The 26,883-nt window shown below is 44.7% G+C and overlaps 1 protein-coding gene across 1 annotated transcript in view; it reads right to left on the bottom strand.

The window, feature by feature from the left end:
• Window positions 1–7,815: 7,815 nt before the first annotated feature.
• CLSPN (claspin) overlaps window positions 7,816–26,883 on the bottom strand; it is a 37,798-nt gene continuing 18,730 nt past the window's right edge. Inside the window, exons 7-25 of the mRNA XM_027864742.1 lie at window positions 26,302–26,410; window positions 25,304–25,899; window positions 23,469–23,666; window positions 22,159–22,370; window positions 20,745–20,935; window positions 20,431–20,495; window positions 18,730–18,929; window positions 17,868–18,022; window positions 16,775–17,001; window positions 16,309–16,420; window positions 15,863–15,941; window positions 15,511–15,650; window positions 12,719–12,883; window positions 12,491–12,612; window positions 12,144–12,271; window positions 11,456–11,561; window positions 10,566–10,648; window positions 9,719–9,880; window positions 7,816–9,392 (exon numbers count right to left, since the gene is read on the bottom strand). Of these exons, the coding sequence (XP_027720543.1) occupies window positions 9,288–9,392; window positions 9,719–9,880; window positions 10,566–10,648; window positions 11,456–11,561; window positions 12,144–12,271; window positions 12,491–12,612; window positions 12,719–12,883; window positions 15,511–15,650; window positions 15,863–15,941; window positions 16,309–16,420; window positions 16,775–17,001; window positions 17,868–18,022; window positions 18,730–18,929; window positions 20,431–20,495; window positions 20,745–20,935; window positions 22,159–22,370; window positions 23,469–23,666; window positions 25,304–25,899; window positions 26,302–26,410 (3,155 nt within the window). The 3' untranslated portion in view covers window positions 7,816–9,287. The remainder of the gene's footprint in view (window positions 9,393–9,718; window positions 9,881–10,565; window positions 10,649–11,455; window positions 11,562–12,143; window positions 12,272–12,490; window positions 12,613–12,718; window positions 12,884–15,510; window positions 15,651–15,862; window positions 15,942–16,308; window positions 16,421–16,774; window positions 17,002–17,867; window positions 18,023–18,729; window positions 18,930–20,430; window positions 20,496–20,744; window positions 20,936–22,158; window positions 22,371–23,468; window positions 23,667–25,303; window positions 25,900–26,301; window positions 26,411–26,883) is intronic.

Here is a 26,883-nt window from a genome sequence, read left to right as displayed (position 1 = left end):
ATAATGAATAGTTTTGGACATGGAGTCAGAGAAGCCCTGGTTCAAATCCTCGCTGTGAAATAATACTACCTCCAGTAGCTGTGAAGTATTTACAACGCACTATATAAATGTCGGTTACTCTTATTAATACCCATTTTAGGCCATCCCTACCCATAGCCCTCCTGAGTGGTCTCATCTAAACCATGCTATGGGTGATGACCAGTATTGCCAGAATCAGGAACAAGAGTTTAGACTTCTGGAAACTTTACCTCTGTTAAATTGCATATAGGAAGTCTCCACCTGGCACTCCTGTCTCCCACATTTGAAGCCTCCTCCATGATGGCCACCCTTCTTCCTCTATCAGTGACACTCTCCTGTAGGCTAAGCCTGTAGGATAGAGTGGAAAGAACCCTAGGTCTGGAGTCAGAGCACCTGTGATAGTATCTCGACTCCTTTACTCCCTGCTTGTGTGTGACCCTGGGAATGTCACTTCACCCCTGGATCTGTTTCCCCAACTGTAGAATGAAAGGATTGCATTGATTATTCCTACAGGGCCTTCCAGCTCTGTTTCTGGACTCTTGTAACACTGTACATAGGCCTCTCTAATGTACTGACACTTATAATTTGTGTTACAGTTCTATGTACGTCACCTCTCCTAAGACAGGATGCTCTGAGGCAGCACCAGGTTTTGTTACATCACCCCCAGGTGAGAACACTCTAGTGTTCTTCTAATGTCTCATTATAGTGGTAACTCCAGGTTCTCAAAGCCTATGACAGTAGTCTATAACCCCTGACGCTGATAATGGCTCTTCATCTGGGGTTTTCTTGGAAAAGATACTGGAGTAGTTTGCCATTTCTTTCTCCAGCTCATTTTACAGATAAGGAAACTGAGGCAGACAAGGTTAAGTGACTTGCCTAGAGTCACACAGCTACTAAGTGTGTGAGACCAGATTTGAGCTCAGGTCTTCCTGATTCCAGGCCTGGCACTCTATGCACCATGCCACCTAGCTGCCCATAGGGTTTACCAATTTGCAAGGCTTGAAGCCTGATGTAAACAGGAAGCCATTAGATAGTACTATACGTTTTATGTCTGTCCTCTGAGGAAAAGCCTAGCCAAGATTCTAGGGGCTCAATAGCAGCAAGAGGACATTTTTGGCCATAGCCAGGCCCTCTACCAGTGCCTGGAAGGGCTGAGATCTGGTGAAGGGAAGACTGGGAACACACCAGACCCAGAATAGATGCTTTTTGAATTGAATTACCTCAATCAGCCAAAGATTTACTAAATGCCTACTATATGCCTGGCACTGTACTGAACACCGGAGATAACAGATAAAGCAAAACTTTTCCCTTGCTCAAGAAACTCACGCTCTAAAGGGGAGACAAAATGTGTGTGTGTGTGTGTGTGTGTGTGTGTATGTGTGTGTGTGGTTAGGTTGTTTCAGCCTTTCTGACCCATTTTGGAGTTTTCTTGGCAAAGATACTTAAGTGGTTTGCCATTTTCTTCTCCAGCTCATCTTACAGATGAGGAAACTGAGGCAAACAGGGTGAAGTGACTTGCCCAGGATCACACAGCTACTAAGTGTCTGAGATCACATTTAAACTCAGGTCTTCCTGACGCCAGTCCTGGAGCTCTGTGCACTACGGCGCCACCTAGCTGCCCTGTATGTATATAGATAGATATACATAATATGGATATGGATAAATACAAAGTGACCTATCTAGGAAGGCACTCGTGGCTGCAGGTGGGGGGGGGGAGGGAGAAGAGGGAACAGGAAAGGCCTCCTGCAGTTTCTTGAAGGAAATCAAGAATTCCAAGAGGTGGAGGAAAGCATTCCAAGTTCGGGGAACAACCAGTGCACTTAGCCCACCTAGCCCATTTTACAGATGAGGAAACCGAGGCCCAGAGAAAGTACAAGAAAGCTAATAGTGCCTCCTTCTCTTGAGATTTTAAAGAAATATAGTAGAGAAAACCCTACCCCACTCACAAATTTCCAACCCCACACCCACCCAAGCTGGCCAGGAAACAGACAGGAAGCTGTGGGGATTTCTTCTTAGTATTTAACTTAGGTCCTATCTGCCATGATTAAAACTTATTTGGGGGTATCTAGGTGACGCAGTGGATAGAGTACCAGCCCTGGAGTCAGGAGGACCTGAGTTCAAAGCCTGCCTCAGACACATGGTACTTGCTAGCTGTGTGACCCTGGGCGAGTCACTTAACCCCGACTGCCTTGCCAAAACAAAAAAACAAAAACAAAATAACCTATTTGACCACATGCAAATATCAGAGGGGGACAGGAAGGGACCTGGGAGGATTTAATTTCCTAGATACAGGAAATATATTCTACAGCAGTGGTGTACTTCAGCTGCTCAGATGGGGTGGGGGGGGGGGAAGGAAGAACTGTCAGAGACAGAAACAGCCACATTTCGTTTCCTAGCCTCTTTGGCCAAACAGCAAGATTCGTTTCCTTTTCCCTGAGATGGATGTTGAATTTTCTTGTTTTACTTCAGATCCCAAAGAATTCAAAGGAAAGGGGGCCAAAGGTCCATGGTTGGAGAAATGATCCCTCCTCCCCTATTGTCCCAGACAGTTCACAAACCTCTGCATGAGGCACTGGCCATGGACTGGGTCAGGATGATCAAGGATGACACCAACAGTGGGGATGGGGGATGGGGGGAGGTGTTTAAATATGGTTAACTATCCCTCCTCACCCCTCTATTGTCATTTTGGTCTGACCAATGGTCACATGAGACTTCCCTTATCACCACCCCCCCCCACTCCCCAAAGGCTCAAGCTTCCGTCCTGGCCACTGGGATCTAATTTTTCACATTTGGAAAATCCAGATGATTTTTGCCTGGGTCCATCTGGTTTGCCAAATAACCTGTCTCTTTGATAAATAACGTTAAGTTAAATTAGACAAGACAAAGAGTTGGGGTAGGCAGAGGCTGGCTTTCTTCCCTAGGAAGAGGAAGAGGGTGGGGGTGGAGAACAGCATATGGGTCAGACTGGACTCAAATCTTTCTAGACTTCAGTGTAGGCCCATCACTTCTCAAACTTCAGTCTTTGCCTCAGGGCACCCTCATCTAGTCCTGGGTAGCTGGCCACCACCCCTTTCATTCCCTTTATACAAAAAAGGAGTCCAGGCACTGGGGAAGTGGGGAGCCTAGAACCTTTACCCTAAAGCTCCTCAGACTATTTCTCACTCTGAGCTATGAGGGATGGAAGTCAGGTTTCCTGCCTGCCCCGCTACTTCTTGCAATGCCCCCAAGCAGCCACTGTGGGCATATCTCTCGCTGAAGCAGGAGTCCCTCCCTGCATAGCCTTCCACCACAGGGGAGAAGCAGATCAATAACCTGGAAATGAAAAGCCTTTGAGGTGAGAGCAGAAAGAGGGAGGGAGAGAGAGAAGAGGGAAAGGAAGGGTCAGAGTACTCTTGGCCTGGCAGTCAGGATGCAGCCATTAAAACAGACTCGATGACTGACACTCAGGTTGCTGGGAAACAAAGCAAACTCTCCAGAGACACCAAACTCACAGAGACTTTGCTCACATTCCCAAAATATTGCAGAATCTGGGAGTGAGCGTGGACCCAAGTAAACCGTCTCTCTGTCAGATGGCACAGCCCAGGCGGCAGAGGGAGGGTGGTGAGGGGATGTTGTGGAGGCTGGGAGGTGAGGTTGATTATCCTCCAAGCCCCAGGTTCTCAGCCCAGCTCTACCACTAGCAGTAGATGATGTTTTTATAAGACTTCTAAGGTTTACAAAGCCTCCCAATGGTCCTATGAGGGTAGGTACAAATGAGCCCTTGTATAACCTTGGGCAAGTTCCTTTTTGCTGGGCCTCAGTTTCCCCAACTGTAAAATGAAGAAGCTAAACTAGATGACTTCTAATGTTCCTGCTGGCTCTAAAATTCATGAGTATCTCTCAGGGGACCAAATGAGGAAATACAGATGGCGTTTTTCTGGCTGGGTTCAGGGACTGGACTTCTCCTAGGCCCCCTGTCTCTTTCCCCACTCCAGCTTAGCATAGCAGAAAGAACACTCAAATAAGAACCTCTTTGTTGTACTACTAACTAGCTTATGTCGGTTTTCTTCTCCAGGCCTGTTTTATCATCTGTAAGATGAAAACAGTACCCTTACCTACCTCACAAAGTTTATTGTACGGATTAAATAGGACAAGATTTTACAGCACTAGGATGGTAAGATGGAGCCAATCAAAATTTTGTTAAGTACTAACTAGGTGCCTGGCATTGTGCTAAGTGATAAATTGAGGTTTGTTCTAGAATAAAGAAGATGGGCCCCTGCCCTCGAGGAGCTCACAGCACAGCCATCCTATTATAATGCTCTTCCTTAGAAACAAGGGGCAGAGACCTCAGGGGATTCCGGGCCACAAGGCCCCAGGAATCAGGAGGCTACTCTGGGGGGCATCAACCCAAATCCACCTCTGCCCATCTGCAAAACCTCCAGTGTGAGCCACTTAAATTCAATCCTCAGGGCAGGCAAAGCAGGGGCTAAGGAGGTATTTGCAAACCCCCCCATCCCCCACAAGGGACTGAGGGCACCTTGTCACCACAGGACCTCAGCAACTGAGCAGTAACCTGATGGCTACACATAAAGAGGCCCCTAAAGGGCTCTCCTAAAGGGCTTGTGTTAATCTGTGTTGAAGTAATGGGGTGGCAAGGGATCAGAGAGCTCATTAAAACTGGATTTGCTGTCATCTCCAGCCTCCAACCCAACTCAAGCAGGGGTTTTACGTCTCAGACCACTGGCTACATTCATTCCTTTCCTCATCTTTCCTCATTAACACATTCCCACAGACCACCTCTTGGCCATCCCCACATGCAGTGAGCAGCCACTGATGTAGCGAAAGAGCAAAGTCACCCCCATAGATTTATTTCTACTGCAGACACTACACAAGATCCCAGCTGACCCGCATGGCAGCTTGAGGAAGGAGGTACCACCAAATTACTTTTCGCATTTGACAGGTGAGGAAACTGAGGCTGAGCCGAACTCCCTCAAGGTCACACACAGCTCATGAACCTTCTTTTATTGTCTGTTAACTTTCTCAGACTGCCCCTCTCTGTGGCAAAGACTAAAGCCCGAGCTGAATCCTGAATAGGAGCTGAGCTGTGCAGCCCAGATCTCAACTGGGTACAGAGGAGGGTAGATTAGTGAGGTCAGGCCCTTCCTGAAAAGAAATAGTCCTCTCCCTCTCTCTCTCTCCTTCCCGAGTTATTCCTTGTGGACTCATCACTTAGGACCTATTAAGCCAAGATCCTTCATTGAGCGTTAGCTGTTTAGCAGTCAAGGTGGTGTAAGGGACAGCCAGATGCCATTTCCACTCTCCACCAGCAAGGCCACAGACTTGTGCTGGCTACCAAGGGTTTAAAGAATTGGGAGGGAAAACTATCTACTGTACAGGTTTCTTTAGCACCAGTCATCAGTTCTGTCCTTTAAAAGTCATGACCTCTCCCAATTCCTCATTCTCCAACATGCTGAGCGTATGGAACAAAGCAGGGCCAGGAGGAAATACGATTAATGCTCACCCCCTTCCCGATCCCAATGAGCCCCTTCTCCTTTCCCCGGCTCCTTGTGAGAGCAGCCCAGCCAGACCTAACACTTAAACAAAGACCACCGGTTGCTGAGCACACTCCCATGACTATGTCTGCCGAGAATGACAAGTTGGAAACGTTAGCCTGGTACCGTGACAAAGTAAATACGCCAGAAGTTCCTGAGGGATAGCACAATACAGAGCAAAAGCACTGGACTGTGGCCTTGGGCTCGAGTCCCAGCTGTTTCACCTCTGACTTGTGGTGTTGTGTGACCTTTGACAAATCCCTCTATCTTTCTTAGCTTCAGTTTCACCAGTAAAACAGGGATACTAGGACTGATGCTGCTAACGTCATGGAGTTGTTAGGGTTCTTTCTTTCTTCCTTTCTTCAGGGTGAAGTGACTTGCCCAGGGTCACACAGCTAGTATCAGGCTAGATTTCAACTCGGGTCCTCCTAATTTCAGGGCTGGTGCTCTATCCACCATTGACACCTAGCTCCCCAGGGTTGTTATAACACTTGTTATAAAATATTTATATGCAAAGCACTCTGTAACCATAAAATGTTTTTAAAATATAAGTGAAAATAATAGTAATGCTGATAAAGCACTACTTCTCTGGCCCTTTTCAGTTGTGTTCAACTCTGTTACACCTTTTGGGGTTTTCCTGGCAGAGATAGTGGAATGGTTTGCCATTTCCCTCTCCAGTTCATTTTACAGATGAGGAAACTGAGGCAAACAGTTAAGTGACTTGCCCAGGGTCACAGAGCTAGTAAGTATCTGAGGACAAATTTGAATTCAGGTCTTCCTGATTGCATGTCCAGTGCAGGATCCATTGTGCAATCTGTCAGGTTCCTCTTCAACAAGGGATGTGCAGCACTGGGGTAAAAGAAAGGCAAAGATGGTCCCTGCTCTTTCTCATGGAGCTCAGTCTAATGAGGGGAGCTTACAGGTGATTCGCACTGACTTCCAACCTACACCTGGTGGTCAATTCACTTTCATCCATCTCCAGCATGAAGGTTATATGAGTGGCAAGATGGCAGAGTAAGTTGTGTTCCTGATAACTCTCCAACCAAACTCAAAAGAAGGACCTGCCATATTTAAAGTAATTAAAGTTGAATCCCCAAGATTAGGGTAGAAATGCCACACAAGGTTAATGCCTTAAGGAATCACACACAGAACTCCCACCTTCTCTCCCCATCCCAGGCCAGTCCACTCCAGGCACCAGCCGCAGTCAGCACAGACAACTTCACAGGTTGGTGTTGGAGGGTCTGGCTGAGGGGGCCCCTGCCTTGACCTTCTCATTTCGCATTGAGATGCACTGCATCCTCTGCCCCAGGAAGCTCATGATTGGGAAAAACTCATCATCTTGCAAAATCCCATCAGCCTGGAAACTCTACCTTATCCCACCCTTTGTTTCAATGAGTCCCCAGGACTCCATTTAAGCAGGAAGCACAGCTCAGAATAGGTTACTTCTCACCTGACTGTACAACTAACTCTGGGACTCCTCTGATTTTTCCACCATGCCTCCACACTGGAGCCCTTCCCTTCCTTCCTCCCCCTCTTTTCAGAACCTTTTGGGGGTCTTTCCTCCATCCAACTGTAAGCTCCTTGAGGGCAGGGACTGTCTTTCTTTGCTTGGTATGTATATCCACAGTACTTAACACAACTTCCATATTACTCAGTCTGAATCCTTCTCTCCCATAAGGGGAAGAAAACACTGATTCAATTCAGCCACATGAAAAAAAAAAAAAAAGGAATGCAACCTGTCAGGGTGGAGAAGCTGTCATCAGAGCTGGCTAGAGAGGAAGGAGCTTCCTTGTTCAAGGAAAAGGGACTAGAAACTTAGCTGGGATCAGGCTTTTCCACATGGTACCTCTTACTCTGGGGAAGAAACCAGCCATTTACCAGGTCTCAGTCCCCTATTCTCTCCTAACCTGAGGAAGATGAAGATGCTCGGCCTTGGGATTCTCTGCAGGAGAAAAAAAATTTGAGCCATAGCAGGGGATGAGGGCCAAGGAGTAAGGAAAGAAGCCAGAGACAAGCTGCTAGGAATACGAAGAACAGGCTTGAAAGACACAAAATCCAAGAAAGAAAGGCTGGCTACAAGCCTGGCATCCAATCAGTAAATGTTTCAGGGATTCCATGACGCCAACAAAGGGAAAATGGCAGCAGTCCTCTGGACCAGCATGCTAAGGGTATAGCAACTTGAGATATTCTTCCTTGTTTTTCAAATGGGGCAGATGTGTTCTGAAAAGAGGCCTGCCCGGAGAATTTTAAAAAACTGTTCTACGGGTCACACACACTGACATTTATTACAAACTATATTTGTATTAAGACACTTCTATACACCCCCCCAATAAAAGTACAAATATACAAATAACTTTCTTTGCCACACTGACATCAGAAACATTAGTGCTGGAAAACACTGAAAGAAATCCCAGACCTAATGAGGCCAGCTGAACTAATGTGCAGGAGGGAGCTCTTCCCAGGATGGACCAGCTCAGTCTGAGCCACCTTTCCAAGCATTCGGAGGTTTTCTCTTTGGGGTAGCCTGAATCCTCAGGTCAGGGGAAAGCTCTGGGAACCTTCGGTGGCTAAGAAAGAATAAGAAGGCTTGGACAGTTCTCTTCAACCACAAAGCTCCTACATTTTGGCAAAAGAGAAAAATTGTCCATGGCAGGAATGGCACAGTGGTTGTCTGTTGGATTAATTAATTAAAGATAAAAATGCCACTGCCCTGGTCAGGGAAGGGCCACACATTCAGCCCTGAAAAAATACAATTAAGTAAGTGGGAAGATTCTCCTCCAGAGAGTGAGAAGGAGGAAGCCTTAAAGAAACCTCTTCTGAGTAGGGAAGGGTGATTTTGGCCCAGGTGAAAAGATTTCCTGTCTTGCTGGGAATTTAAGGGGAAAAGGAGCAAGGTTCTCTTCCTGTTAACTGGGCTTGAAATATTACCCTCATTTTGCCCTATTTCCTCTCCCTATCGATCTCACCCCCACCAGGGTGAGTGCCTGAGTGCCAGGAGAAGAATCTTTTTCAAGATTGTACCATAAAAAAAGCAAAGGTAAATTTTGGGTTGATTCAGCAGTGAGCCCGTCCTTAGCTGCACAGAGAGACAAAAGAGCCAGGGTGGGTATCAAATGCCCCAGACTGTGGGCACAGGGTGAATGGAGAGGAAGCCTTCATTTCATTTGGTTTCATCAAAGATCCCTTTCCGAGGCCCACCCTGCTTCACTGCAGAAGTGATAACAGATTTTACTTTTGCTTCCATCTACCCCTAACAAAGCTAAGTCTAGGAGACTAGTCTCTGAAGGCCTATCACCCTGAATCTTTTTGAAGGGAACAGAATTCTAAGCACGGTGACTACCACTGCCACTGCAATTAGCACTGATTTCTTCCCCAGTACCACACTTCTTTAAATTATAATCTCTCTCTCCGCCTTCCCCCCCTGTCAGGACACGGTCTATTGGGCACTGAACAGAGGGAGGACAGCTTGAGCTGCCTGTCTCAGAGCCAACATCCCGAGCACTGCAGCAGCAGACCTGTGGCCAATCCGGAGTCTGATGCAGCAGCAAAGGCAAGCCATGCATGCAGAAAGTTCTGGGCTCAGCCTTCAAAGTTTCTTCTTAATGTGCTGACTGGGAAAAGAGGAGAGAAGGTTGGAAAATAAACTGATTCCACCCTCGGTGCCAGGAATGTCCCAAGACGGTTTCTGATTCTGACTCTTCGACTCGAGGTGGTTGCTGGCACCAAATCCCGACAAAGTTAGCTTTCCAAATACTTAAAGATGCTCCGGTTTGATCCTAAAGTGCTGTCTGCTTTGAGGTGCTTGGGAGATGGGGAGGTCAAAGGTAGGCCCTTTCTCTTCACCTACAAGACAGAGAGAGAGGCAGTAAAAGTAAAACAATCAAACACCTTGGGATTTAACTCTTAACTAGAGCACCCCATAAATGGAAAAAGGTTAACAATGAAACAAAATGACATTTTCTGGGCAGGTGAACATGCTGATGGTACAGCAGTGCTCTGGGGACATTTGAGGACATGGGAATTCTGAGCCCAAAGGGCCAGACATTGCCACAGCAGCCTAGGTCACAAAAGCAGGAAACATAATTCAGAAGTCCCAGTATGATATGAGTGCTCCTCTAGGACTCACTCTGCCAGGGCCCTTTCCCACACCAGATCACTCCTTTCCTTACCTGAGGCTTAGAAGGCTCTTTTGCCTCCTCATTTTTGACTGGGGAGAGTGTGTGGAAGACAAAATTCCTGGAGTTTCGAGGAGCACTAGGGTTGAGGTCAGAGAGGGTTGACAGTTTCTGGAGCAGAGTTTTGGGTTGATTCAGCAGTGAGCCTGTCCTTAGCTGCGCAAAGAGACAAAAGAGCCAGGGTGGGTATCAAATGCCCCAAACGGTGGGCACAGGGTGAATGGAGAGGAAGCCTTCATTTCATTTGGTTTCATTAAAGATCCCTTTCCAAGGCCCACCCTGCTTCACTGCAGAAGTGATAACAGATTTTACTTTTGCTTCCATCTACCCCTAACAAAGCTAAGTCTACAGCCTACAGCCTCCTTTCTCCCACCAGCAACTCAAGCACATGACGCTTGCCTGAATATCATTCAGTCAGTCAATAAACATTTCTTAAATACCTACTGTGCACCAGGCAGCATGCTAAGCATTGGGGATACAAAGAAAGGCAACAGACAGGACCGTGAGGGACACCCATGGCTAGCAAGTATGACCTGGATGAAGAGCCAGCAAAAGAGGTGAAGAAGGATCCATCAGAGAGGTAGGAAAAAAAAAAAAAAAAAAAAGAGTAGTGTCTCAAAAACCTAGAGAAAAAAGAGTATTAAGGAGAAGGGGGGATCAACAAGGTGAGAGGCTGCAGACAGATCAGGAAGGATGAAGGCTGAGAAAAGACCATTGGATCTGACAATTAAGAGATCACTGGTATCTGGAGAGAGCAGTCCTGTTGAATGATGAGGTTGGAAGCAGCCGGCAGTGAGAGTGAGGAGAGGTAGGGCAGCTTTGAAAATGGGCATCAACCAACCTGCTGGGCACTTCCAGGTCTGATGGCTTCAAAGGGGCTCCTGGGCAAGGTTTTTGCTTCCTGAACAACAGCGACACGGTTGGCTGGAAACAGAGAAGAATGAACATGTATCTTACCTGGCAATGGCACGGAAGAAACTTGTTCTGGCAAAGCTGCATAAGTGAGCTTTTAATTCTTAACCGTCTAGCCAGCCATGCAAATAAACCAAGAGCTGGGTGACAGATGGCAGGAAATCCTTTTCAGCTCTAAATATGTGATCCTATGAACCTGGAAACCAGTACTATGATAATTTTATAACACTGGCTCAGATTAGAGTAGGTGACCCTAAGAAATCTGTAGTGTTAGGTCTGTTGGGAGGGAAGGCCTTGGTAAACCTTACAGCAATATAGAAATATGAGATTTATTGTTGTTTTAAGGGTAAAGTAGGAGCCTCTCTCCCTGCAACACTCTAGGTCACAAGAACCTTCCCCATCACACTGTGGGTGGGCTTTCTGGAATGCAGAACTATCAGGAGGCGACGGAGCTCTAAGAAAACGTGATGTGACTAAAGGCTGCACCAGTCCTGAGCGAGGGGCACAAAGCAGCACTTAGGCTCTCATGAAAGATGGATGGTACCCCTGATTTTTCTACAGCTCCTTTCCTTCTAAGACTAGAAAGGTGCCCAGATAACATTTATACCATGCTGGAATTGTGCTGAGGTTGTGTATGGCCTCATTTTTATTTGATGTAACATGTTTGGGGAATACTACGCAAATAAGGCAGAAAAATGAAAACCATGACCCCCAAGATCTCGAAGACTAAGATGCCACAGTTCCATCAGCCTGGATTGGTCACCTTCTTCCATGATCAATCCAAGCAGACTGGCCCCAAAGGGCGGGCAGCCAGCTCACCTTTCTTCTGAAGTGCTTTGGCAGTGGCTTTCTTAGCCAGCATCATAAACTGACTCTCTTCTCCAATTTGATCTTCCTCGTCAGCTGTAATTTTCCCCTGCTGAGCCTGAAAATAAAATTCATATGCCATTAGCAGAAAAATCACACAACTGTCCCAGAACTCCCCAAAGGGCTGCCCTTTCAAACTTGGGGTTATGAGGCTAGGGCTACTGAGCAGTCAGCCTTCTATTTTGCAATACGTTTTAAGCAACAGGTTGACACGTAGATGTGTTTCTGTATTTCTTCCGGCTGCCTGAACTAGACGAAGCAACCCTGGCTGCACAGTCAGCTACATGGAAATAGCTGGAGATCGCTACTTCCTGGAACAAAGACGTTAGGGGCTGAGATCTACTACAAACCAAAGAAGCTAATGCCATGAACAGAGGTTCCCAAGAAGACACTGTCCTCAGCTACTGAAGGGCACCCACAGAGGCACTGGCCCACTGGGTAGTCCCTACCAGTCACCCAACTTTAACATAGGGAAGGACCACAAGGTCATAGAATAGAGTCTAGTCTAACCCAACAGAGGAGGATTCTGAGGCCCACAGAGGTTAAAAAAAGATTGCTAGTGATCTGCGAACCTGAAACTAGTGCTTTTCACTTGGACGCTGTGATAAAGGACCCAGTAAATTTCCCACACGCTTGGTACCTGGTTCCGAAGCCACCGCTGGCGCTCAATCCGCTCTTTCCTCCATTTGGCTTCTGTTTCATCAAGCTGTTCTTCATTCTGATCCTCATCAGAATCTCTGTGAAACAAGTCCATCTGGGAGGCATCGTCTAAATCAAGAGTCACGGGGGTCAGTTTTCTCTAATCTTAGGAGAAAAAAGCCTGCCTTGTGGAAAACGTGAATCCGTTTGTATGAGTATAAATCTCATCCAAACCGAGAGAGGAGAAAAGCGGTAGGCCTTTTCTCCAGCACGACCTCTGGCTTCCCACTTTCATCTTAAACAGGTTAGAAATCCATAAAGCACACGTCGCTTGCTCCCAAACCTCACCTATGTTTTTCCAACGGAATTTCCTCGTTCGCCCAGGGCCGTCACTGTGCAGGTCTCCATCAGCAAGGTACCTCTCCTGGTATAAGCGCAGCTGTCTTTTGTCATCATCCAACATGGCTTTCCTGCAGAAACAGGAGAGTTAAAACCAGAATCAACAACCAGACTACAGGCAAAAACCTCTCATGAGCCTCACGCCTGCCCCTCCACCGAGTTCGCCATGATACTGACATGTGTATTTTGTTGACCTGATCCTGCAGTTCTTCATCTGAAGGGAGCTCTTCATCAATAACATCTTCTTCATATTCATCGATCTCTTCCCCATCGTACTCATCCTCACTTCCCACTTCACTCCCTGACACCTCTGCCTCATCCTCCAGGTACTTCTTCAGCCTCCTAGAGAGCAAATTTGAAGGTTGTTAAAAAAAAAAAAAAAAACATCAATCTCACACACACACACTCCCTAAGAAACCACTGGGAAAAAAGCAGACTCCTTTCCCGTCCCCAATGGGCCACCTTATAATCAGAGTACCTGCTGGACTGACCAAACCAACTGTACTTTGCTTTCAATTACACTACATCAAGGGAGGCTTAATGGGTGTGAGAGGGACTGGATGGAAACAGAGAATACGGCAGGTGGTATAAAGGTTTCATTTCACAGCTCCTCAGATGCTCCTGTTCATCTTCCCCCAATCTCCACCTCAGCCTTCACGGGGAACGAGCTCAAAGAGAATAAGATTTTAGACCAAGAAGAGACCTCAGAGATTCTTTAGATCAATCCCAGAGATCATTTTACAAAAGAGGAAACTGAGGCCTAGAGAAGGGAAGTGACTTGCCCATGGTCACAGAGGTGACTTAAACCCAAGTCCAGCGTTTCTCATAGCAACCCTGTCTTTGGTTCTCACTGACAGCAGATCTACTAGATGTCACTATCAGAGTTTGCCACTAAACCCTGGAACCAAAGTCTCATCCTTTATTTGTGTAGTGTACTTGACCATGCCCTGCTCAAGGCTTTTATCAACAACCTGAATGAAAAGCAAAGTTATCAAGTGTGCAGCTTATAGGAGGATAATTGGGATAGCTAATATAGCAGATAACAGAATTAAGGTTCCAAAATATTGCGACAGTATAGATCAGAGGTTGGCAAAATATGGCAAATCCAGCCTGCCACCTATTTTTCTATGGCCTGCTACCCATTTGCCAAACTGTGGTCTAGATTATGATTTTTAAAAAAATAGAGTAACAAAAAATGTATCAGTGATAAATGTAAAATTCTCCATTTGGGTCTCCAAAATCAACTTTATACTTATAATATGAGACAGGGAAGATGTGACAATTGACACCTGAAGGTAGTAATTGCCATAATGAGCAAAATAAGGGGCAAACGCTGTACAGTTGTAGAAAATTTATAAAAAACAAAATAGTAGAACTATGTCTGAGCATAAAAATACACTTGTACCCAAAGAAAGTTCATTGCTTCGTACAGCACGTTGAGTCGTCTTCATCAAATTCCTCCTTCTTTTGGGTATGTCAGTACTGAACTTGAGCAGCTTGACCCTAGAAGGTGTCTGTGCCCTTGCCCCCAGACACTCTGTTCCTGATTTGGGTCCGGATCCTGCATCTGCTCCAGCCTGCCTTCTGCTGCTGGCCCTTTGGCTAAGCAGGCCACTCCTGCTGTAATGAGTGCTGTTGCAGAACTTTGGGAGAAATCCCCAGCTGTAGCTTTCCCACAGTCTCTCAGCCTTGGAAGGTTCCAACATCCATAATGCAATGTGCTCTGTCTAACCTCATGGCAGGTATTATCCTCAGCCCCAGTACAAGACTTGACCTAATGTTGTGTGACCCTGGGCAAGTCCCTTAGCCTTGTTTGCCTCAGTTTCCTCATCTGTAAAATAAGCTGGAGAAGGAAATGGCAAATCACTCCAGTATCTTTGCCAAGAAAACCCCAAACGGGGTCACAGAGAGTCAGACATGACTGAAATTACTGAACAAACAGCAGTTCAGGTGAAAAAACTCCTGCAAGCATTATACAAGTCAACAAGGTGACCAAGTTACTAAAAAAGAAAAAAAAAAGCCACTCTAATGTAATAGTATACTACATTAAAAAAAGACATAGTATTCTGATCAGGGAAGGCAAGAGCTCACTATATTGTGTGATGGTGAAGTACTGTGTTTAGTTATAGACACATTTTAGGAAGCACAACAAACCAGAGTCCATGGAGGGTGGGGAAGAAGAGAGAATCAGAGACCAAGTCCTATGAGGAAGAGCTGAGAGAATTAGGGATGCTTTAGCTGAGTGAAGATTTGACTTGACAGGTGGAGGAATGACATGAAGATGACAGCTTAGAATGATTTCCTGTAGCTCCAGAGGGCAAAAAATAGGACTCACGTATAAGGAAGCAGATTTTTGGGTCAACGGAAAGGAAGAATTTTTTTTTATCCAGTAGAGCTGTCCAGAAATACAATAATAACTATTCACCTTTATATAATGCTTATATAATGTTTATGAAATGTTTTCCTTACTCTAACCTGTGAGGTATGTAATTACTGCAAGCACAGGCAAGTATTTTTATTATTACTCCTATTTTACAGATGAGGAAACTAAAGCTCATAGAGAGGAGGTTAAGTGACCTGCCAAAAATAACATGGGTTGAAAGTGGCAGATTTGGGACGCAAAGCCAGGTCCTCCTGACTCCAAGTTCAATACTCCTTTCACTATACTACGGAGCTACTCATCATTGGAAGTGTCTAAGGAAAAGCTAGATGACTATCTAGAAGAAAAAAATCCTTCAGTTTGTGGGAGGTTAGAACTTTCCAAAATCTTAGGAGTCTATGAGTTCTGAATGAAGAAATTAAATGTTACTCAAGAGAAACTGAGGCCTTACTTTTAGATGAACTCCGTTTCCCCCAATAGGAAGCTGCTGACTCACAAACATGGACCTAACTCAGTGAAACTATGAGGTCCATAGGGAAAATTCTATGAGTGGGCCCATGTGGCAACAGAAGTGAGCAGGACTCCTTACATTTGCCTTTTTTGTCTTTCAGACTGCTTCAAGAGTTCTTCCTCCTCATCATCTTCTTCCTCATGGGCTTCCATTTCAAAAGCTTCATCATCATCTTCCTGGGCTTCAGAAGCTTCATTGTCAGATTCAGAATGCTCCCCCTGCCACATAAAAGGAAGTCACATCTGAGGCTAAACACACTAAAATGTGCTTTTAACGAAAGCCAGCTTTGCAATTTTCTGCCCAAAGAGTTAAACATTTCGATCTACGGAATTGTTTCTGAAATAGTGCCAAACTTGGGATCCAAAACTTCAATGTGTCAATGTATCCATGTTAAGAAGTCCAATCATTTCTATAGGGTCTCGATACTCACTTCTTCACTATCAAACACATTGCTATCAGTGACAAGCTGAAAATCACCAAACTCCTCCTCTTCTTCACCTTCCTGTTCCCTGAAATGCAAATCAATAAATAAGCTCTTAAAAGCAATCAACCAAGCCAGGAATTTAAATTCCTGGTTTCAAGCCTGCTCCTATTACTATGGTTATTTCAGGAGACAGCTAATGAGGCTCCCTGCTTCTCTTCTCCTCTAACACACATGAAACTATTAAAACACCCTCCTGCCACTGATACCTCCTTATCATGCACAAGTGTGACACTGACGTGTTGAAAATCTGACTCCCTTTCCCAGGGGACAGAGTCCATAGGATAATGAGAGCCCAGCAGGCCTCAGAAAGAGTCCTGGGATTTAGTACGGCAGGATCTAACTCCAGCGAGAACCAGGGTATTCCCAAGTTCCCAATAATCACGAGGACTCACCTGTCTGTTGGGAAGGAGCCTGAACAAAGAGCTAGGGCTTCGGCCATTGGATCATCAATGCTCATCTCCTTCTCCTGCTTGGAGGACTCTGAAGGAGCAGGAGTTGAAGAACCTATTATCACAAAGAGCAAAAGGAAGATTTGTTACTGAGGAATATTTCCTCACCTATACGCATAGAATTGCTAGCTCACCAAATCCCAAAGTAAGCAAACCAGAGAGTTCTCCTCCACACCCCAACAAATTATCATAGGTAGTAAACATGCAGAAAACCACAAATCACAGCCTATTCTTTAAAAAGTTTACAGCTACTGCTTTATCATGCTGAGGAAACCCAAACTTCAAATGAGAGGGAAATGTACCATCAGTTCCGGAAAGGAGCACTATTGTATGGGGCACCTCCTCACCCCAAGGAAAAGCAAGATTCCGTTCTGAAGCAGAGACTGAGAACTCTAGCTAAAGTACTTACCTTGAGAGGTAAATTTCCCTGAACAAAGACCTAGAAGTTCCTCCATGTCTTCCTTTCTGTCGTCCTTCTCAGGCAAAGGTTTTTCAACCTGAGACTTAAACTTTCCTGTACACAAATCCAACAGCTCATCCATGTTGGCATCCATGGCATTTTCATCCATACTGGCCAATGGCACCCGTGGTTTCAAAGCCTGATATTTATTTCGGTGATTCCCAACATTTAAGAACCTAAAAATACCAGACTCTGAGTCAATTACCAGAGATCATCTAACCCAGCATCTTCCCCCTGAGATCTTACACAGCACTGGGTCTGTCCTTTTACAAAATACTTATCATGGAATATAGTAGACTGTAGTTATCTCATCCCTGCTAATAGGATGTAAGCTCTCTGAGGGCAAAGCTAAACTTTCCGTCTCCCCTCAGTGCCTAGTACAGTGTTCCATTTCCAAGGATGTGCTTATTAATTAAATACCTGTTGAAGAAATGACGTAAAGCATCCATGACAAACTTTTAACTTGTCTCCTTCTTCATATACACCATAAAAAACAGGTTTCAGTTCAAAACAAGAGGATTAAAAAACCCAAACTTCAACCTCTTACTAATCCAATGGAGGGAAGAAGATATTTTGGTGAAAAAAAAACAAAAAAACAAAAAACTACGGCTATTCTAAAGGAAAAGGATTAGGCTGGGTTTCAAAGCATACATTCATTCCAACAGGCCCGTGTGGGCCAGATGGTATGTCCACTTAGCGTGACAGAACCCTGTCAATCCTTACTCTAATGAAATAGTGACCATGCAAAATAGTAGGAAGGATGCAGGGATATATTTTATTTATTTACAGAATACCATCTGTGCAATTCAAAGATACCAGCCATCAAAGAAAACATCCTAGCAAAGTCTATTTACGTGTTGTCATCTATCTGTAGAAGACTTTGTTCAAACTTTCAGAGCACAATCTTAGTGGTCCACACACCTTCTCTTTCTCAGAAGTCGGCACTCAGCACAGATGGAGTGACAGAAATTCGTTTTATTTTTAACAAAACCAAGCGGCACCCAACCAGCATTCCCACCCACGGGAACATAGGACTACCTACCCATCTGCATCTAACAGTTGGCTCTGAGTGTCATCTTCTAAACAGAACTGGAAGTCTCCTGCTCCCAGGAAGAGAGTTTTAGGCTCCGGGGAGGCGTTATACAGCTCCTGGGAATCCTCTATGGGAAGGGAAGGCTCAGACAGCTTCCCTGAACTCTGGCAGCAAAACAAAACCAAACAAAAACAAAATGTTTTACAAATGTCACTCACCACCATGACAACAACAGAAGCTACTATATGAAACAATTATTCCACTCTCAGGAAACTACAGTTGAAGAGGACAACGTACAGCAACGAAAAGAAGAAAGGAAGACACCTCCAAAATGAAGGAAGGCTGGCTAAGGCTCATTTCTGATGTGTGCGTCGGGGGCAGAGAGGAGGCAGAATGGATAAGGACACATCTTAGGTTCCTAAAGTCTATTCAACAAGCATTTATTGAGCACCTACTATGTGCAAGGCACTATGCTAAGTGCTGGGGAGACAAAGACCAAAACAAAATAGTTCCTGCCCTCAAGGAACTTACATTCTACTAGGGAAATCCAAGGTTACATAAATAAGTACCAAGCATATATACAAAGTAATTTCAAGAAGGAGACTGTGATAATAACTGATGTTAACCTGGAAAGGCCTAGTACAGTAGTGGCTCACACCTAAGCGGTGCTTTAAATTTAAAGGAGGTAAGAAAGAACTGAGACACCTGGGGGACCACCTCTGCAAAGGGACGGAGGCAGAGCACTTCTCCAAGCGCATCCAAACTGAGAAGCAATGCAGTGGAAGTTGGTCGGCATTGTCGCTCTTTGTTTGGTAATGAAGTAGAGGCAACTGAGATAGGGAAGAGAGGGGGCAAACGATCACCATCTTACCTTGGAAGTAGAGCTGATCAAACTTGCTCGAAACAACCCAGGGGAGGGGGATCGGAATCCTCCCAGCCCAGGGAGGAAGCTGGTCCCACGGCCCGACTGCTTGTTGCAAGGCTGATAGGGAGCAATCATGGAGCCGATCATCTCAAAGCTGCTGTTGTGGCTGCTCTCCTTTGTTAGCAATGAGCATGAATCATCTTCTTCTAAATAAAGAGAAACAGCTTCTAAGTGCATTATCCTACAAAGAGGATAGGGGTGGGTCTGTTTGGAACCAAGCTGAGTTGTGAATTAAACTGTCAGGTAAAATTCCTGACAATCCCCACAAATTACATGCTCCAATACATTAAGGGTAGGTAAATTCTTGGGTAAAATATTGAAGCCCTCAAAAAAAAAATTCTACAATTATAGATTGGAACTTTAAACCAAAGGACTATTGAGAGCTCTCACCTCTTCCATGAAGTTGATCAAAGAGGCTTCCCTTCATCCTGCCCAGTCCGGACATGTTACTTCCGTGACTATTCTCTCTGACTCACATGCTCAGCTATGACCTTCATGTGATGCAAATACCTCCCTAGCATTCATATGAATCAACCAGTACTTCTATGGTACCTACTATGTGCCCACAATTACACAACATATGACTCAACGCAGGTTTCTGGAACTCTGAGAGTTAGAAGGGATCCCAGCCAGTACCTGAACAGGAATCTCCTCTATCTATAGTATCCCCATCTAGTGATAGGCAATACACAGTTCCCCAAGGCAGTCTATTCCATTTCTGGATATCTTAATTGTTAAGAGGTCTTTCCTTACATTGAGCCAAAAATCTCTAGGGCCAAGCAAAAGAAATTTAATCCCTTTCCCATATAATGACCCTTCAAACACCAGAATACAGTTGTGATGTTCCTTAACCCTTAATTTCTTCAGACTAAATATCTCCAGTTCCTTCAACTAATCCTTGAGGGAACATGGTCTCCAGGCCACTCTGGCCACCCTCCTCCAGACATGCTCCAACTTATCGATATCCTTCCATAGTGCCCAGAATTAAAAGCAATTCTCCCAAGACGGTCTGACAAAGAACAGTAGAACTAGCCTCTCCCTTCCTCAGGCTACCATGTTTCTCTTAATGAAGCTCAACATTGCATTACCTTTTTTGGTTGATGTGGCATACTGCTGATTCATAAGGAGCTCCTTTTTTTTTCTTTTTCCTTTTCAGGCAATTGGAGTTAAGTGACCTGCCCAGGGTCACACAGCTAGTAAGTGTCAAGTGATTGGTCTGAGGCCAATTTGAACTCAGGTCCTCCTGACTTCAGGGCCAGTGCTCTATCCACTGCACCACCTAGCTGCCCCTTGAGCTCCTTTTAAAACCCTGTCTTTCATGTTTTTGTTTTGTTTTTGGAGGCAATTAGGGTTAACTGACTTGTCCAGGGTTACACAGCTTGTAAGTGTTTGAGACCAGATTTGAATCCAGGTCTTCCTGATCCCAAGGCCCCATCTTTCATGCCTTCTCTATCTTGGATTTGTGCAGCTAGTTTCTAAAAATCTACGTGTAACATATTCTCATGCAGAAGTATATGTCTTAGCCACTTGAAAGACTAGCCTCCAAACAACTGTGTTCAGCTAAGTTGAATCTGGTCAGGAATTGTTACCATTCTCTGGGGAACCCAGGCCTAGCAAAGCTCTAAAAAGAAGGGACCCAGTACTTACCTAGCTTACTGGCTCTTTTGCCTGTGATTTCATCAGCCTCAGATTTTTCTTCAGCAGGAAAGTATCTACAAAATAAGAAGGTAGGGTCAAAAATGGCCTTTTCCTGAATCTGCCCAACAGTCTGAGGCTATCTAGGTTAAGAGCAAATAGCCTTAACATTTCAATAGCCTCTGAGGGCAACAGTGTCCTTGCATGTTGTGTAATATTTGGTGTTCAGAAGTGTGACTCTGAGTCATCAAGAAAAGGTGAAAACTCATTCAGCAGAGACAACAATTCCTGACCAGAAATTCAATTCCCTACGCAGAATCTCTTACCCCATTTTGGAGGAGCTGTCTTTGAACAGGAGCAAGGTAGATTCCAGAGTGGGAGGCTTAGGAATAGAGCTACAATCAATGGCCTTGAAAATTTCTGTGCTGTCAGCGATGTTCTCCTTATCTATATCTTTATCTTCCTCTTTCATATCCTTGTGTTCTACCTCTTCATCATCAAGAAGAAATTCTCCTGTCTATACCAATAGCACCAAAAAAAATAGAGAGAAAGAAAGAGCACAAATAAACCATTAGCTTGAAGCATGGTGGTTTTTTCTTCTTACAGTCTAGGAATGCAACCTGACTTAAGTCTGCCCTGAGCTAAGGCCATAATAATTTAATCCTTGAATTTCCGTGACAGTTTTTACACACATTATTTCATCTGATTCTTTATGGCACTGGGAAGCGAAGGAAAGAGAAAGGGGGATTGCTATCTCCCGCTTAGAGAAAAGGGGACTGAGACACTAAGAAATTAAGTGATTTGCTCAAGGTTAGAAGCCCAGAACTTTTAAGAGCTGAAAGAGACCTCAGAAGCCATCTAGCCCCACGTAGTCCCAACAGGTATGTGGTCATCAAGGCTGATGATCGAACACTACTAGGTACAAGGAACTCACAAGGCAAGCCTTCCTGTCAGTCAGCTCCAGGTCTTAGAAAGCTCTTCCGTATGTTAGGCTTAAATGTGCCTCCCTGAAATTTTTATTCACTGAGCTCTGCCCTCTAGGGCTACAAAAAATAAATGTAATTCCTTTCCCAAATAACCACCTTTCAGATACTTAGATTCCCCTCCTAGTCTCCTCTTCTAGACATTAAACCAACCCAGTTACAAAAGAACCTTCTAACCTAATGAGATGATGTGTATAAATATAAATTGTTCCTCTTAGTGCTCCTTACAAAGGCTACGAAATTCCATGTTGGGGGGGTCTCCCTTAACCTAGACCATCACCGACCCAGGAAAGCCTCTCTGCCTTGAGATTTCATTCCCACACCCAGAAAAGTCAGCAATTAACAATGGCCTAGGTTGCTTTTCCTTTTTTATTCTCAGCACAGAAAGAATTAACTAAATCACTAAAGGAGAGCAAGAGCCTAGTTATACAAAGGGGTCTCAATATCACTTTTACATTCAAAAATAGATACCAACAAATTAGAGTCACCAACGAGGCTCTGAACATTGTAGGTGTTCAATAAATGGTGCTGACGATTGAAAAGCCTAGAAAACAGCCCTGAGGATCATAGATCAGGCTATGTCGTCACCTCAATCTGGGCAGCTTGAATCTCTTAAGTAACTGAACATGCTTATTATCTTTCTCTGGCAACAATGCCAGAAATAATATCTTCCGCCAATCTGATTTTCTTTCCTTCATTAATCATGACTTAGTCAGCAAGCATTAAAAAGGTGACAAAATTACACAATGCCAGAGACCTCCTGATTGCCTTCCTCCTCCTCCTCGTCCTCCTCCTCTTCCTTCTCTGATTCATCTGTCACCTCCTCCTCCTCCTCCTCCTCCTCTTCCTCTTCCTCAAACCCATCCTCATTATCCAGCTTGAACAGCGCCTGCCGCTTCTGGCGCTCCTCAAGCCTTCGGAGTTTCATTGCTTCCTGGAGTTTTGCTTTCAGCACCTGGAGCTTCTCACCTGAGCAAGGATGAATAATATAAGTACATCAGACATGTTACAATGGATCTTTCTAAACACGCAATTTCAGGTAACTAGATTCATATGGCAGTGCTGCTTCTAAAAAGAAAATGGGAGACTCTGTTGCCTTCTTTTTACAAAGGTGGGGCTTCTTAAACTGATGCTTCACTTCTAGGGGCTAAATACAAAGCACAAAATTAGTGAATCAGAGGATCCAAAGAGTCACAAAACCACAGGGTTGGAGAGACCCGGCATTTATCTAGAGCAAGCCCTATCTGACACAGAAATTCTCTCTACGGTATACCTGACCAATATATTTTGTCTCCCCCCCATCAGACTGTGAGCTTTTTGAGGGTAAAAACTAGCTTTCTTTTTATAAACTGTATCCCCAGCCCTTGGCACAATGCCTGGAATATAGGAGGTGCTTAAGAAATGTCTATCGAATTGGATCTGTCAAGGGGAGAACCCTCAAAAGATCACCAAGCTCATTACCACACCTCTGGGCAAAGCAGGACAGAGAGATTTCCTAGCATATTTCCGGGGAAAGAGGTCTGGAGTATGGGGCTAGTCGAGTGCTAGCTGCTGTCATGGGCCAGGACCACATCCTAGGCACTGTCAAATTCCATAAAATTATTTGGGGAAGAACTCGGGGCCCTGGGGGTAGGTGGCCCCAAAGGAGAAGAAACAAAATCAGTCACACTGCAATCAATGGAAACAGGATTCAAATGAAAGCAGATTGATAGGATGTTGTACCCAGGAATACTTTATTCCCTTAACAAGATTAGCAGAACAGATGAGGTTGCAGCGGAAAGAGGACTAGACTGGAGTCAAGAGACCTAGGTTTGCATCCTGGCTCTGCCACTAAGCTTACCATGTTTCTTGGGCAAATCATCTCCCCTACTTCATCTGAAGCTTCAGGTTTCTCATCCGTAAAATGAGGAGCTTAGCCTAGATGATCCTGAACTCTTCGCATCCTTTAACTGTGATATTCCCAAACTCCCCAGTGCAGGGCCACAACAGCATCAAAGATCTCCTAACAGATGGCATTTTCTTTAGAGGACTAAAAAATGCCCCGAAACATAAGAACTCCATAAATACCTGGCTTTGCATAGCTCACTCCATCTAATTTCTCTGTTGCCAAAGTCAGGGGGACCACATCAGCCTTCAGTTCTTCCTTGCCATCGGCACCCGTTTCCTTCACTATAATGTTCAGGTTCATCTTTCGTTCAGACACAGTTTGGACCTTGGCCATGGGACACGCGTGCTTCCAGAAACGCTCCTTCAAAGCTTCCAGTTCTAAACCAAAACCCCCCATTCACTGTTTAGTTTTAAGCCCAAAGGGCTTCTTTATCAGTAAAGAGCAAAACAATCAATCAGCTAATTAATCTTGTTAATGCTGCTACTCTGTAGCAGCACTGGTAAATGTTTTTGTAGGAGACATTAAAATATATGTATGTAGGTGTGCATGTATGTTGGATTTTGCCTTACTAAATTCTGTTGAATCCTCCAGTTCTGATGTTACTTCCCTGTTCTGCCTTCAAAACATGTTACACTACTCCAACAGCTCCCACCAACACTACTTCGCTAACGTGGACCGAACAAATTCTGTTGAACAAGAAATACTGCATAACAGATATGCTCACAAATTTAGTTAGCAGCCAATCTACTGAAGAAAATACTGGTAAATGGCCAAATTCTAAGAACTATGGAATAAAGGACACAAATCTAAATCTTGTGGATTAAACTTCCTGGTTCAGCCAGAAGACCAATTTTTTTATTACCTCTATTAGGTCATCAGGTCATCATCATCATCATCATTGCACTGGTAGAACAGGTGCCCAGGAGGTACACCAGCCCTGGCTAAGTCCTACACCAAAGCCCCCCAGGCCAAGGCCACAGCAGCTGTGAGAATCATCTAACTCCATGGAACAAGATGCCTCCAGCCGGTACCCCCTGCAATTTTGTGTGTTGGCTTCCCCCTCTAGATTTTAAGCTCCTTGAGGGCAGAGACTATCTTCACTTTTCTTATTTGTATCTTCAGTGCTCAGCAGTGCCTGGCACATAGTTGTCACTTAATAAATGTTTACTGAATTGAACTGAAGCAGCGCTATGGAGGTAAGGAGCTGGAAGGAATCTTTTCTGAGGTCAGCTCTGTACTAAGAGAAAGGTCCCAGGACAAACTACAAATGCACCTAGGAAGCACTCAGAATTACTTTCTCAATTACCACTAATACTAGCTTAGCAACCTTCTATGTACAATTCCTTATAGATCTCTTCAGAGCCTACTAAAGACATCTCCCATTAATGGTGCACCAAGAAGTACATTTTAGCATGCTGATTTTTAGTATCATAATATCAAGACTATCTTTAGGATACATGCATAACAGTGACTCAAAATTTATCCTTTCCCCTCCCATTCTTCAACTCAGTTTATTATTGTTTGCGGATACAACGTATTCCCAACATTGGTTTTATATTATTAAAAAAAAGTAGGGGCAGCTGCCCTGAAGTCAGGAGGACCTGAGTTCAAATCTGGCCTCAGACCAAACACTTGACACTTACTAGCTGTGTGACCCTGGGCAAGTCACTTAACTGCATTGCCTAGCAAAAAAAAAAAAGTACACTTTTGCCTTCTATATATGAATAGTCTTCCACTATACTAAGGGTTTGGATGTATGAATGTGATATTCCTGAACCCCTCAGTACAGGGCCACAATAGCACCAAAGATCAGCTAACAAGAGGAACATGGCTTCCCAAGTAAGATTATACCTGTACTTGCTAACAGGTTTGGGAACTATCTATTGATTTCAGTGATTCCTGCTTCCCCATCTAAAATCATAGATATTCGAGAGTTGTTTGCATTAGCAATATCTAAAGTGGAAGAAAACCCACTACTATTCAGAAGAGGGCAAGGCCCGGATCAAAGGATTACCTCTATTGGTTTCAGGCTCATCGAGTATCACAAAAGAATCTTCATCAGCCCCCAACCTTGGCTTAATGGAGAGATCTACTCCCAGTTGCTGAAGTTTATCCAGTGTGACCTTCCTTCCTTTTTCTGATGGAACTGTGGCTGTTACCGTAGCTTGCTGCCTGACCTCAGCGACCTTCCCCTTTGTTTCGTTAGGATCCTGTAGCTCTTTCTCTTCCTCCAGAACACTGAGTTCGAGTGCTACAGGGGCCCTAGCCTCCGTCTGTTCCAGCCCCTTACTAGTGAAGACGCTGGATTGCTGCTGACGCTCTGAAACGTCCTTGAATGAAGGGCTCATAGTGGCCTCCATGTCTTCCTTCTGTCCTCGATCCCCATAACATCCTGGCTCATCTTTTGTCATATCTTCACAAGCAGGCTGGTCAGCAGAGTCAGCAGAGGTCTGGGGAGGGTCAGGAGCTAAAGGAAGAGGGCTGCTCTCACTTTCTGGTTCAAGGCCTGTCATCTGGTTAGAGCCTCTGGTGTGGCTGGCATTACTGCTATCACTTGGGTTAATGGTGGTGCTGGTCTCTTTGCTGAGGTTTGCCTGATACTTAGATGACCTGTCAGGAGGGAAACAGCCTGAGGTGAATCCCATTCTCAACGTGACATATTCTCAACCCTTAATAGAAGTGCTCTGTGGTCATTATTTCACATTATCCACAACTCTGTAAGGAAGGCAGGGAAGGAAATATCATTCTCACTTTACGGATGAAGATGAAATAACTCGCCCAACTAGGGTGACTCAGCTAATAATACAAGGCCAAATCAGGCCTCAAAAACCAAGGCTGGTGCCACTGATCCAGGGTGCTTTCCATTAAACCATGCAGGCTTTCAGAAATTTTGAGAATTTTTTATTTGGGACAAAGGCTGGGGGTGAGAAGAAACTGTTTACCCTAAAAACTGGCTCCTCAAACTAGTGTGTCTAAGAAACATCCAGTCACGTAAAAAGAAAGTGCCCTTACTTCAGCAGTGCCATGGCATTTCCCAGGCCAGAAGGTCTCGGCTTGCGTTTGAAGAAGTCGTGAATGGTTTTATTTTCAGGCATGTGATAGGGAAGAGAGAGTGCAGACTCTGCCGAAGGGAATAAAAGCAAAAAAGGCAGTCAAAGACCGAAGCAAATGCACGGTGAGTAATCACTTACTAACAAAACTCCACTAGCCAACAGCAAGCGGACACAAAGGACATGATCATTCCAACAAAGGGAAGGTCTGGAGACAAAGAATCTTCCTTATGGAGAAGCTAAGGTTACTGCAGGTCTAGCAACGTGTTCAGTTTATACTAAGAGGCTAGGAGTTTCACAACAGCGACTCTTTTTACCACAATCCCCCGAGGCTTGAAGACCACAGTCACAGAGTTTGAAGATCTCAAAGGCCCTCTACTCTCACTTTACTTGAGGCATAAATTCCCACAACAACATGTCTGCCTAACAAGCAGTCATCCAGCTCCAGCTTAAGTACTTCCAGTGATGGGGAACTCACTACCTCTCAAGACAGCCCATTAAACTTTTAGATAAGATAGCCCATTTAGACTTTTTCTGATTATTA

This window comes from Vombatus ursinus, unplaced genomic scaffold, assembly GCF_900497805.2.
Source record: "Vombatus ursinus unplaced genomic scaffold, bare-nosed wombat genome assembly UNPS02014775.1, whole genome shotgun sequence".
Lineage (NCBI taxonomy): Eukaryota > Metazoa > Chordata > Mammalia > Diprotodontia > Vombatidae > Vombatus > Vombatus ursinus.
Note: the sequence above shows the minus strand (reverse complement) of the source record. Positions and strands in the feature narration are given on the sequence as shown.